Below are 14,868 nucleotides of genomic sequence, written 5' to 3'. Positions count from 1 at the left end.
AATTCCTGTGTTAACAAAAATTGTGAACATCTGATGTTATTAATGGAAATTTTTGGAAGAAATTTCTCAGTCTATATCACATAGAATTTATTAAAAAATAGTTTTACACAACGCATCGACAACATTACTATAATTCATATAAAACTTCATTCAAAATAATAATCCTTCACTATACACATGTGCGTTTATAATCCAAAATATATACATTAAATCTAACAACAAAGGCGGCGAGACAGAGTATAAATTATTTTATTTTAGTGTTGCCATAAACAAAATATTATTTATTGTACTCCGAAAGTAATCTGTCTAAAAAACTATGGAGTAGAAAATAAAATGTATTTTTTTTTATTTTAATGTCAGACCAAAAATATTTCTTTAACAATCCAATGATATATATATGGGCAAGTATTGTCGGTCTTTTTATAAGGAACCAATTTTTAAACTAAAAATATATTGTATTTAGGCCACTTTTGTGAAATAAAGTTCAAAAATTAATACAAAATCAACTTATAACCCGAAGAATACTGGCGCATATAAAGTTACAAATAAATTATCTTAATTACGGCCGTTAATTACAAATGGCACTAAAACTTCACAGACTACACACAACGCCCAGTCATGGGCTAGCTCGTTCTTCGATGTTCTAAATTGTCTATTTTTATATGAAAAAAAAAATGTTGAGAACCACTGGACTATATCTAGTTACAAAAACAAATAAGTCTTTTTTTCAATCCGTCGGCGAAAACGCCCCGCTGAACACAATTCTGGCTTAAATATAAATTATTATTAGGGCTTTAAGTACACGATTATGTCACGAGATCTGTTATTACTCGTAATGATTATTTTTTTTTAATTTTTATGAATAAAGTAACAAAGGACGTTATTTAAAAAAGTTTCTCACAATTAAGGCGGTGGTACAAAACGCCTAGATAAAAAGTTAAAAATTCAACAAAAACCAGGTCCTCAACTCTTCGGGGCACTTAGGAGTCACAACACAAAACTTGAAAGTTGATGATGGCTTTTCTACACTGTGGTCTCCCCGTCGCGCGTGAGTTCATCTTCCGTCTCGCTCGAGCAATGGTCACCGTCGGCGGGTGTGAGCGTGACGTCACCGTCGCGCGCTCGCTCTCGCCGCGCCCTACGCTTGTCTCTGCCTGTTATCTGCGTGTAGAGCTCGTCGATGTCGCTACTGAAAGACAGTGGGCTGGGACCGCGGTTCACTTCTGGGCAACTAAGCGCCGGCGTGGGCACATACTTGCCCAGTTTGCTGTTTTTAATAGTCTTGCGCCAGCCCGGGTCGTAGTTCACGTACTGGCTCTCGATGTTGGAAACGTCCTCGGTGCTGAAGCTGATCTCGTTTGGGCACATGGAGGAAGGCGAGGGCGCGTACAGCCCGTGGCTTCGGATGCTGACCTCGGACATCTGATAGTTGGGACAGTAGATGTCACTCTCGTTTTCGAAGCATTGCTCGCTGGCGTTGGTGCTGCAGGTCTCGAAGTCGTACGTGGTTTTAGCCAGGAAGAACGCCTCTTTGTCATCGTCGATCTTCTCTTTGGAGATCTCATCTTCAGGGTTTCGGAGCAAGTTGTCCCTTTCGTCTGCCGTCTCATGCTGCGGCGTAGCAGAGCGATGCACGTCATCGCTGTTCATGGTGCACTCTTCGGAGATGTCCTGCAGCGACTTATCCAACGCGTCCTTCGACTCCTGGCCTTTGGTCGGCTGGAGGTAATCAATATACTGTCCGAAACTCTCGGTATCGGTAATTTCGTTGGTAGAGCAGAGGGCGCTGTGAGTTTCCTGGAATGAGGTCATTTCGGAGTGCGTGTTGAGGGTCTGGTCGGAGCAGGTGTGCGGCATTGCAATCTCCGAGGCGGAGCTGTACTCCAGGCTGCACTGCTGGGACACGGTGCGCATCTCAGGCTGCTCGGCGTGGCTCTGGAGACACTCCTCGGAGACGCTACTCCTTTGCCCGTTGAGGCACTTCTGGACGTTGGACTTGACGACCTGGTGCTGAGGCACTTGCGTCTCAGGAACATTTGTGTAGATATTCATAATTTGCGCTCGACCTGTTTTAGGATCTTCACTCTTGTTCCAGGATTTTTTATCTACTGCATAGTTTTTAAAGTTTTCCCTGCTCTCCTCCTCTAGAAGATTAGGATTCGTCACATTCCGGGGTTCTTTTATCCCGTTATTGGTTCTTTCGACGTGCAAATTTGTGTTGTTAACCTTCGTGCCGGTGTTTATAATGTTGGCGACGCCACTGTATGCTTCCTTCGTGGGTAAAGGAAGAGAAACATGGGAGTCGTTGTCACAATCTCTTCTCAGAGGGAGTTCTAGGCAATTTCTCTTCATGTGCTGTCTTTGCTTTTTGAAGAATTTTTTCGCTACATTCATCTGATTGGGGTTGTAGAAGACCTCGGGCCCCACATTCCCTGGCTCGGGATATGTCATCATGGAGTTATTAGACCTGTACTGCTGCCGGTGCAGTACTACAAGGTTGATATTCGGAGTCTTGCCGTTGGTGTTCTTAATTAGATCCTTCTGCAGCGTCTGCCCGTTGAGCTCCGCTCCAGCCTTGTACGTGCCACTGTTGTTTGTCTTAGAGTTGGTTCTGTTAGAGCTTCTGCTGTCCGATCTGGATCTGTTATCATTAGGAATAGGCGCTGTCGCGTTGCTCTGATTTGTCTGAAGATTCTGCTGGTTGGCATCGAAGACGCTCCTGTTTCTGCAGCACTGCTTACTCTTCTGCAGGTAACAGTGCATCAGAGACCACTGCGAGCGCACGTCACTCCTCGCGATTCCGTAAAAGAAGAGAATGAATGTCCCCAACACTGTTGCACACACTGCATATATGATGCTGCAAATATCTTCCTGGTAGGGCAGGTAGGCGGGTAGCGGCCTGTACACTGCGATGGCGCCGCATGTCCACACTGACATGTAGAGACTTAGCACAATGACCTGAGCTCTCAGCTGTATTATTGGCGTGTGCTCTACATCCTCAACTTCTGAGTCCATGGTGGACTTTGTACTGCGTCTTTCAGCGCCTTCATTCCCGGGGGTAGATTCCAACATTTCCAAATCTAAATTTTCCGTGGCTTGTGTCCCCTCAGAGAGCTGCACGTTCATATTTCTTATTGTACACCGGATCAGTAGGAACAATACCAACAAAAACATGAGAAGTATCCCACCAGGTATGAACAGAGAGCTCAGAGCTGGAGCCGTAGACAAAAAACATTGGGAATATCCCGCATAGTCTTTTAAATTAACAGCACCGGATATGCCACACACGATAAGCGCAATTCCCCAACCGACAAGGTACAGACCCAGGATTGGTTTCTGAACAGGTACATCTGGAGGTATCTCGTCTTCTGGTGTCCGCACCGGTCCGTGGGTTTTCGTGACCCACTTGTACATGTTGCTAGCGGACACACACATCCAGAGAAGACAGCACAGGGAGAGATAATGTATGAGCAGTCCTAAAATTTGACAGAGCTTCACATCCTCAGTCTGGTATATGCCTAAGGTGTACATGAAACACAGCAGTCCAACCGCTACCCATGTGTTGATAAGAGCATGTTTCGTTTTCTTTGGCATTTGTATAGCTGGGTAGCACATGATGTATGTGAGTGTGGCGCAGCTAACACAGCCTACGAGGATCAGGCTGCCCACGTAGACGGCCGGGTGGGAGACCTTGAATCTGGCGCCGTCTGTCCTTGCGCCGTAGATGCCGGTCTCCACGTTCTGCAGCAGTCCCACGTACGCCAACCGTGTGCAGCTGATGATGATCATCTCTGACACAACGTGGGACACCTTGCAATCTGAAATAAAACACATCAAATGTTTATTGAAGATAAGTTTTGCAACAGTATACTGTTTTATCGATAGCTAATTTGTAATATAGCGCCATCTAGTGAATTTTAGGCAAGGGTTTTTAAGGCAAATTATATTATATGTTATTAGACGACATTAATACAGAAAAGAAAATAAACGGATTTGTACCAAGAGTAAATAAAAAATTCATTTAAGAATGCAAACCATACTGTCCCTTGCGCACCTATTGTGAAATATTTAGATTTAAGTTCATAATAATTTTATATCAATCTTTAAGGTAGCAAGAATTTTTTAAAGAGTAAATAAAGGAAAACTGGCTAGGAAAACCTGTAAAAATAATACTGCTAATTACAAACCACAGAATATGTGAAATCACCTTTTGTTTTAAACACCTGACGTTATTAAAAAAAAATGATAAAACTTTGCATTGTATGAAACCAAAAACTACATACAAAGATATATATAATCATAAAAGTAGAACATACTTTATATGTCAAATATACATGAAGACTCTTTAGCCGAGTGACTTTTCTTTGCTCTGTTCAATACACACATCTGTACGTGTGCGAGGAACAATTGTGACTTACATTTATTAATTACAACAGCACATATACACTAAACTCTTATATACAATTAAATCATTTTAACTTTAAGTAAGAAAAGGACCAATATGTAGCCACTTCCGCACATGCAGGCACCGCCCGCCAGCCCGCTGATAAATGCGTATGCGGCAAACAATGCGAATCACACAACTGCCACCGCCAAATTACTCAACACGTGTTTACCCCTCCACGAGGCATCTTCAGGAGTTATGTTACACCGATTAGTGCCAAACACAGAGTCCACAAGAAAATATTAAATATTTTAACTTTCATTATTATTCTTGCCTACAACAGAGTTAATACATGAATATAGGTATAGGTAAGTTTACCAGAGGAGTTGTCCCTCCAGTGGCGCGTGGCCGCATCCCAGACCGCAGCCCTACCGTCCACGCCGCCGCCCGCGCCGGCGCGCACCGTCGCGATCACGGGCTCCAGAAGCTCCCCCTGTAGCTGACTCTCACCTGCACAAATAATTAAAACTTTACATACTATACAAGTTGGATATGAGTATAGACTTTAAAGTGAGCGAATGTATCCTATTTACAAACACCAAATATATATAAAGTAATTACACTGAAATATAATACATTTTCTTATATATAATACATGTTCTTAAAACAATTTACTTTTAGATATGGCGTACCATACATACACACCCTTAAAGGTTTTACACCTATAAACAAACAGCCTGTATATTACTGACTAATAATACATCGTTTGTAAAGGTTAACACTAGATGGCGTTCATGACTCCATAATTTCTGTCGACGCCGATAGATGGCGCTGGTAATAACTTTATATCCAAATACAATCTACATTCCATTTTATAACAGAATAACAACACTCAAGCCCAAGTGGTATTTGCTGAATGCGCGGATCCAAGAGGGCGAGACACTGATGGTGCATCTAAAACCTCTTTTAAGGTAGAGAAGTTCGAGGACTATTTGGCGAGCCTTAGTTCAGGGAGGTATATACTAAAGTTATAACGGATTGGTATGAAAAGCGCTAAAAACTTATTCTTTTGAAATAAAATGTATTCTTCTTAGACCCAGAGCTCTTGCATTCCCATCATAACTGGAACTAATTCTAAACTGTGCAATTTTCATCATCATTTTAGCCATATGATGTCTAATGATGGAAATAAACCTTCTCCGTAGATTTTCAATAGGACCGATTGGTGGTGACATCAAGCTTCTTTTAACCTTCACGAGGTCAATAAAAAAAAACCTTCACAAGGTCGTCTGTCAAATTGGAGGAGGACGACCTCACCGAATTGATCTCCTATGATAACTCCTACTTAGTGAAGAGTATATGGCTAAGAGAGGATGTTTCAAACTAACTGAGTTGAAAGCCGACGACGGGCGAGGTAATCTCCATGTTCATGTCCTCGCGTTTGGTACTGCGGCCGTAGTAGTCCTTGGAGCGGTGCGTGCGGGGGGAACCACCAACTTCTGGCGTTGGGAGTAAAGGAAAAAGCGCCGCGTCTTCATACACCGCCACCACCAGCTCTTGTGGCCGCGACTGTACCAGCCCGCCCCCCACGGTCGTGCTATACACCAACGACTGAGGAATCTGGAACCAACAAACATTACCATCACCAGGTAATCTTCACTTTCACGTGGATTGTCTACTTGGACTTTAACTGAGACCACTGGGGCCTTAAGTATCAGGTCGAAGAGGTGACTTTATTACAGTTTATTAGAAGATGCTGGATACGGGTAAACATATCGTAAATCTATGAGGGAGGCCTAAGCCCAGAAATCCCATGGCCGAAATGATGATGATAAAGTCTAAAAGTGTGTCAGAATAAGGTTTCTTGCTGATGCTCTTCTATGGGGATGCCAATGCCTAGCAGTGGATGTTCTAAAGCGGCAATGCTGCCGATGATGATTTTGAGATGTAATGGTGCGAGGTGGTGAGTACCTGTACGCTGGCGTGTATGAGAGCATCGCTGACGGTGAGCAGTGGGGCGACGGTGCGGTTGGTGGTGGAGCAGTGTAGACGGGGCGGCCCCCCCGCGCTGTACCACACGCACGTCACGCCGCTAAAGCCCTCGCGAACCGGGAACCGTTCCACCGCTAGCTTCACCTGCAACCCACCATCTTGCCATCAATAGGCCCGTTCCAAATTCAAAATATCTTTATTTGAGTAGGCACTTAATCTACCATCAGTTTGGAATTCTGATCTGCTGAGAAGAGCCCGACAGAAACTCAACAGTTGCTTCTTCTAAATAAAATTTAATAATGTTTGATGTATACATCACAACGTCAACAATGGAAATAGGTCAACAAACCAAGTTCCATACATATCGATCAACTAAAAACACTAATTCTGTAAGATTTATTGAAAGATCTAAGATATGTTGTGGAACTTTATTATATATACATACACACAAACTCATAAATTAAATATTTATTCATAAAGTACATCCCTCTATTGTCACACCAGGATATCATTTCTGCGTCCCCCTGGAAATTATCACTATAGGTTATACATTGATCCCATGTCATTTCTTGTCGCATAATATGATAGAAGGAATGCTGGATGCTTCCAATCGACCCTATTGGAAATCTATGACACGAAGCCAAAGTAAAGCAGTGGACATCTTATGGCTGAAATGATGATAAAGGGTCTGTTGTGTGCCTTTAAGTGGGTTGAGACTTGGAATTGGGATTATTTCTTCCCTGAAACAAGGCAACTTTGGTAGCGGTCACTTACGTGGATGCTGCTGTGTAGAAACGTTTCCGTTAACCATGCCATACAGCGATGATAGCACGGATGATGGAGGAACATGGGGAGGGTTTTTGTCAGTGAAAGTGACTTCAATAAAGAAATCAATTATCAAATCAAACTCAGTCCAAATCACTGTACCTTAACATTCTAATCTACAACCAATGTGTGTTACCGGTGATGATTTAAAACAAAATCCTCAAAGAACAAAATTATCTGGAATTGCTCAACTTAATGTTGGCAATTTGAAGTGCCACAAGCCACACTGTTGGCAAAACAGATGCCCATTGGAACCTTAATGTTAGTAGGTTGAAGACGTCCACCCAGAAGGAGGACCACAACATTTTCCCAGATATTCAGAAGACACTGAATACAGGTTTCTTCCAACTGGTCCTATGAAAATGTATGGATGATTATAATGAACTCCGAGTTTCAGTAAGGATAAGATTACCTTGTGGCCCTGCACGTTGCTAGTATAAGCTGAGATCTCCTCCGCAGCGCGTAGTAAGTCCGTGCAAGCGCCATACAAGCTCTCCGCTTTCGTCATCACCGATCTGCTTATGTTCATGGCCGAGCTGATCACATCCAACAGAGACGCACCTGAAATTAGATTTAGAAGTCAATCAAAACTGTAATACATTGTCACTTTTACTTGAAACGGTACTGGTCCAGATGTTCACAGGGATGGGGGATTCTCGGAATACATTCATTGGTTTAAGCTCAAGGAGAGTTCCTCGTTTTTCTGTGACTCGGGAGTGGACCAGACCATACCTGGTGTACCTAGTCACCGGCTGTTTTTTGGCAGGATTTCGAAATCGAAACAGAGAGAAAGAAAGAGATCGACTACTTGCCTCTCTAATAAGTGACAACGAATGTCGAATGTGTGATAATCAAGGAGGTTATAAATAGGAATAAATAAAGTTGAGTAAGAACTAAATATCTAGAACATAAGTTTAAGTAAAAAAAATAAAAATTCTAAAATATGATAGTCATATATAAAGTAGACTAAAGAAATTTGAATAAAAAAAATTGTAACTTCGATACTGTGGAAATTTTGAAGAAGAGAATGAAGTGATGTATGGAAGTAGGAAAAGAATGAAAAAAAGTACAAATGAAATTGTGATGGAAAACAGATGAAGAATATGAGAAGTATGGAAGAGGAGAATTAAACAAAAGAAGTTACTCAAAGAAATATTAGATAGAAAAACAAAGTTTCTATCTTTCCGAAGACAGAGATAAATGAGAGGTTCCCAATTATGGTTACCATTAAAAAAAACTATATGACAGAATTATAATAATTATTAATAACTTTCTTAAAACAATTCTGACAGTGTTTTTGAATAGATTACAAATTAAATTTCATTGTACAGGATGTTATGTTATAGATGTAAAAGGGGTGAAAATAATGAAACAAATAACTTACCCAAATCCCTCTCCTCTGCCATATACTGCATGTAATTTCTCACCGCTTGCGCAACAAACATGACATCATCAGGATCAGTTATCTCAGCCAATGGGTAACTCTTCTCTTGTATCAGCATTGCCAATCTTTCCGTAGCATTCAATGCTGAATATTGTACTAAACTGACATTAAGCAAAGCAAACTGTTGCAGAAGTTTCGTCACATTGCTTATATACGCACACTCCGTTGTGTTAACAGGACCCCATGTGCCATTTGAATAGCATTCTCTATATGCAACACCATCTCCACTGCGACAAGGTACGGCTGCGGTGTGATTCAAAAGCAACTGAGGCCAGGAATACAATCCTTTATTATTTATAGTGTGATTTGTACCACAGTATTGTGTACCATTTGAAAGCACCAATACCTGTACAGTGTGATTATGACGTATTCGGTTCTGATCACTGTAAACACATGTCCAATTTCCCATATGATGGTTGGTTATATTTGGAAAGAAAACTGTTGTCTCAGCTAGACCCTCTTCCTGCATATCCGTATTTGTAACATTTACATCACATATCTCTAGCATTGGGTGAACCCATTTCAATTCGTACTTCGCTAACACTGATGCGAAAGGTGCGTTACAAGTTAACATTAAGGTGTCACCTTCAAACACCACTTGATCGTGAAGTGGTTTCACTATTAATGTATTTGAGGGTAAGACGCTGCCACAAGCGGAAAGATCGAGAAATATCTTGAGTTTGCGAACAGTTTTATTGACCATATTCTCTGGTGATCTACATTTAGGGTTTCCTACCAGCTTTACACTTGTATTCCTTGACCAATCGCCCACCCATAGTAAATCACAGTCGCATATAAGAGGATTTTCAGTTATATCTCTGCAAAAAAATATATGTTATATATTGAATGTGGTTCATTCGTTTTACTGTCAAATATTTAAACTTCATAATTACATAAATATCTTTTTATAACATTTACATACAAATCCAGACTGCCTTTTGTGGCTAGTAGTGACATATTTTATCAAAAGGGATAATACACTTTTATGTAGCACCACCTGGCATTCGATTTTAAACTTTTAATTCACTTGATGTAATAAATAATTATAATAAACTTCAAAAATTTTGTTTTCAAATAATTTTTTTAACTGTTGTAATTGTCAGTCCTATTATTAAATTTTAGATGTTTCTTTTTAGACGTTTTCTCTATTTAAAAAGTTCTATGAACAATGTGATTTTCTACAGCTTTGGCAGAATAAATATTTCATTAGCTGTGCCTGCGACTTCGTCCACATGAATTAAACCAGAACCAGTTTATTCAGTTTTTCTCGCTTAAGAATTTTTCTAATTTACAAGTAGCTGAGTTACACCTTATTATATCAGCTACCTGCCTGTATAGGTCTCGTCAAAATCGATCCATCGATTTCTAAGAATGACCAGAACAAACAGACAGACAGACAAAAATAAAAAATTTAATTTTTGTACATGTACCATATATATATGCATGAAGCAATAAGCTGGTTATTTAAATATAGCTTATCTCCTTAATATACTTTTTAAAATTTGTTGAAAATAATCTCAAAATAGTGTCTTCATTTATAAAATTCTTATAACTAGCTGATCCCACAAACGTTGTTTTGCAAAAAAAAATTAAAGGTTTTAATTAACAAATATAAGATAAGGTTTGATCGTAGAGGGGTGAAAATTTAGGTTTTGTATGTATTTTTGTATGCTGTATCATAATAAAATAAAAACCAAAAAATTGTCTAAAAAATTAAAAATAAAATTTAGGGGTGGACCACCCTTATCACTTAGGGGTATGTAAAATAGATAGTAGCCGATTCTCAGACATACTGAATACGCCTGTAAAATTTGTTAAAAATCGGTCAAGCCGTTTCGGAGGAGTTCAAGTTCAAACACCGTGACACAAGAATTTTATATATTAGATTAGGAGTTTTATATAGTTCATGCATAATTATAATAAAACAAAACTTACAACTGCTTTAAGCCAACGAGGTAATCAAATGTGCCTGCAGACAATGTCGATATGAGATTCTGTGTCAAAATCAGTCGCTCCAAATTGACCAGACCTTTGAACATTTCTTTGTAAATGTTACTTATCTGATTATAGGACAAGTCCAGCCTCTGCAGTGAGGTCATGTTGTAAAAAGCATCTGATTCTATAAGGCTTATTTGGTTTCTGCTCAGATCCCTTAAAAATTAAAAGCTATTTAAGTAAAATAACTTGCATATAACACCTGGTCTTATCAATTTTTTAGGTCATTTTTAAATATTACAAACTATAAATTTACATTTTGTTTTCTTTTGAAAGGCATTAAATAAACATTTAAATGTAATGTGAAAACTTCCATCAAAAAACTATAGAAAAAAATTACATATTTTATATACAGAAAGAAATAAAATATATAATAATTAAGATTACATTTATACTTTGACAGTTCACTATGAACATCGTGCATTTGACAGTTCGCTGTGAACTTTGCGCATTTGACAACTCAAACTGAAGATTTATATACCACTGTGATCAAAAAATACAGTGAAATTGTCATTTAATAATCCCGGCCATTAGAAAGGCGGGTATTTTTTTTCCCTAGATTGGTAGGACTGTCAACATTTGCCAAACGTCTGTTTGTCAAACGTTGGTATATCATTTGGTTCAGCCTAAGCCATTTTTAAGCATGTTTTATGTCTCAATCGCGTAAGTCTCGATTGCAGTCATACTAAATTAGTTCTTTGCGACTTTTTTTTGTTAAAAACTCGACAGATATCTTTAAGCAACCACCGTATTCGCTTGATTTGGCTCCATGTAACTTCTAGCTATTCATCAAACTCAAAAGGCCAATGCGGGGATGCTATTTTGACACGATTTAGGAGATAAAAACCGAATCAAAGGCTGGCTATACCTAAAAAACTACTCCATCCATTTTGAAGATTGGATTACTTTGAAGGAATCATTTGGAATAATAAATAAAGAATTTTCATTATGTTAACAAATTCACCTTACTTTTTTATCAGTTTGACGGTATTATATCCATTTAACATTCACATTTTATCCATAAATACAGTAATCATTCGTCAGTCATAAAATATATTACATTAAAAATATCTGGGGGGAGGCTATGTCAGTAGAACCCTATGACAGAAATGATGAAGAGGATTAAAACTCAACAGGCCTATAACTTCTGACAATACAAAATCTGTCAGGAAAGCTTATCAAATATGTGTTATTTAAGTAAATACAATGTTATGTATAAACAAACATTAAATTTTGTACACAATGTAAACTAAAAGGAAATGACTTCATTTATAACTAAAGTAAATGGTGCCAAGTTAGTGAAAACATGATTTATTGACTAGCTGTTAGTGCAACATAGTTTCTATATGAAACTGGAAATAGTTCAGTGGCTGCAAAATATAGCAGAATTGGGTTCGGTTTTTGTGCCATGAAAAAATATTTTTTTCCTTGATTGATTTTCAAAAGATTTAAATATTTCTGAATCACATATGTTTATCGACAAACACTTGACTGACTTATTTCTGCATCCATTGTAACCACATAATTTGGCTCTATGCGACTTCAAGCTATTCAACAAATTTTAAAGACCAATGCTGTGTGAAATAATAAACAAATCGAAAACATCTTGAAGGCTGTGCCGGTAAAAAATTAATAAGACCTTTTGGAGGACTAGAAAGAGCAATGGCAAAAATGTGTTTTATTATGGGGATTATGTAGAACGAGATGAAATTGATTTTGAAGAATAAATACGATATATATAATAATATATATATATAATAGAATTTTCATTTTATAAATGAATTCACCTCATTATTCCTTATATCTTATTCATTCTAGAATCTTGCAGGGGGCGTCTATCAGCTGATATGATGATGATTATATTATGGAATTGACATAAATAATGCAAGGATTTATACATACATCAATCAGCATTGATATAAAAGTGTTTTGTCTATATAATGTGAGGCAGTTGTAACATTGTGTTTTCATCCACTCTGCCAAAAAAACTGCTAAGAGAAAGGATGTGTTGTTATTTAATTTCTAGACTTCTGTGCATACCTAGATACCTATATATTTATCAAAAACCTTAAATATATTATTTTCTGGTTTATGTGGACACTGTTTGCCATGTGAGACTGTCACAGCTTTACCAATCTCATAGCTAAAAGCTTATACATATAGCATTATGAGTTATAATATATATAACATTTATGATTAAAAAGACATGTTTCTTTATATTCTATGAGGCCTTACATGTAGTAATGTATTTATACATTTAAATTATAACTATTCCCTTCAGTCACAAACTGATAGAGGGTGGTTGGAAATAGGTGTAAAAACTTTAAAAGTGTGTATATATCTATCCAAAAATCAATGGTTTCAAAAATTATAAAAAATATAATAATGTCGTAACAAAAAATATTGCTAAAATCATACTAATTACATAATAAAATTAATTATTGTTTACTCTTGGGCTTTGTAGTCTTCCAGAAGTTACTATTAAACATTTGAACCCATTGCTTTATGCAGGGTGATTGTAAACTGTTGTAAAAGTTTTAAAGCTTTTTGCTAATAAATGTTATACATTCTAATCTCTAATCATCCTGTACAATTTGATGTATTAAATTATCTTAAACTTTTAACATGGGTTAATAAAAAAATAATTGTCTCCACAAACAAAAATAAAAAAGTTAATCACTAAATAAATATATAGATAAATAAACTCACAATTTTTGTAGATTAGGCAAATGGAGATCCCTTGACAATGTCGAGATAGCATTTCCTGAAAGATTCCTGTAAAATATAAAACAAAAATAATTAAGAAATATTTATTATTATATTGCTTGTAATTCATTTTATGTAGCATATTGGACAATAAAATTATAAATTACATTTTTACTTTCTCCTTGTATTTGGAATTTAAATATAGATATAACAATCATTAGAAAAAAAAATCAATCAAATAGAAAAAAATATAAATTGTAAAATGTAAATAAACATATTTATAAATTGGCAAGATCTATTATTTTTACAAAATGTACAATTTTTACTTAAATAGAAAGATTTAAGTAACGAAAATTTTGAATTTGATTTTTTAATTTATTTCGGTATTATAATTTAACAAAAATATTGTAATCGTGAAAAAAGGGTCACTCACAAACTGACAACAAGAGTCAACAATTTGCTGAGATCAACCTCCTTGAGCTCGGTGATCTGAGCAGGAGTTCCGCCGCATTTTAACTTCAAGGGCTCCTCTGGTTGAGGATCCGTCGAAGCCCCATCAACCGACTTGTTGCCTTTGCAGGTGCACAACGATGGGCAATAAGCTCGAGCATCGTCGAAAAACAGCAGCAATATCACAACCAAACACCACCGCATCTCGCTGGCTTTCCATAAAACTGTGTTAAAAGCTATGGCACAAAGCCAAAAACTTATAACAATCACATTTTCAAAGCTTCTTAAAATTAAACTTTCTTCAATGGCACGTCACGAGTGCGCCAGTAAACAACAGAGCAATAAATTACTTTAAACACATAGAACTAAACGGCGCACATATTTGTCACGGCTAAGATTTAATTTTGAATTAATATGAAAATAAACAAGCGAAATATCGTACACAAGCATCTATCCGACATTTGTAAAAAATGACTGACAGACTGAACGATTTATCACAATAGAGATCGAGTGCTGTATCGATCACAGACTAAATTGCTCTGCTTCGCTATTACGACAAATTTATGGTGATGAGTTAAAACAAAACAAGCCAAAAATAGAAAATCCCGTTTTTAAAACAATTAACTAACTGTTTTACATAATCGGAGTTTCTGCAAGGGTTTAATTTAATACTTGTTAGCATTACTAGTTTTTAAACATTTAGCTGATCTGTTTGCTATCCCTTATTTCAAATTAATGACTTTTTGTCATTCATTAGACAAATTTAGCTAAAAATATATTTTAAATAATGAGTTAAATGTGTAAAGCGCATTATAAAACTAAACGAATCTCTTGAATGATAGAGAATGAAAAATTACAACATTGACGTCATGATAGAGGCCTATTGCAAGGCATAACCGTCTCGATGACTTTGAACCTTCTTATGAGGTCCATCGTAAATGGTGGTCATTTATGGTCTCAGAGCCATAGTCACAGTTCACAGTCCTTACCGGTACCAAACACTAGTCAAAGACATGTGTCTTCGGATATTGCGATATTTTTGCCAAAAGGCTGTTTCGGAGCTTGGACTCGG

At 37.4% G+C, this 14,868-nt stretch overlaps 1 protein-coding gene across 1 annotated transcript; it reads right to left on the bottom strand.

The window, feature by feature from the left end:
* Positions 1–211: 211 nt before the first annotated feature.
* Remo (Remoulade) lies at positions 212–14,247 on the bottom strand. The gene is made up of 9 exons (XM_068777868.1): positions 13,780–14,247; positions 13,350–13,415; positions 10,581–10,796; positions 8,586–9,463; positions 7,614–7,762; positions 6,356–6,520; positions 5,773–6,004; positions 4,763–4,894; positions 212–3,818 (listed from the first exon to the last, which is right to left on the bottom strand). Exons 1-9 carry the CDS (start codon positions 13,998–14,000, stop codon positions 1,024–1,026), a joined length of 4,854 nt encoding a protein of 1,617 aa, XP_068633969.1. The 5' UTR covers positions 14,001–14,247; the 3' UTR covers positions 212–1,023.
* Between the last annotated feature and the right edge of the window lie 621 nt (positions 14,248–14,868).

This window comes from Battus philenor, unplaced genomic scaffold (assembly GCF_028537555.1).
Source record: "Battus philenor isolate CCGP_79_NKW_IND1 unplaced genomic scaffold, ilBatPhil1.0.hap1 SCAF_14, whole genome shotgun sequence".
Lineage (NCBI taxonomy): Eukaryota > Metazoa > Arthropoda > Insecta > Lepidoptera > Papilionidae > Battus > Battus philenor.
The sequence above is the reverse complement of the archived record's forward strand: the minus strand, read 5'-3'. Positions and strand labels throughout refer to the sequence as shown.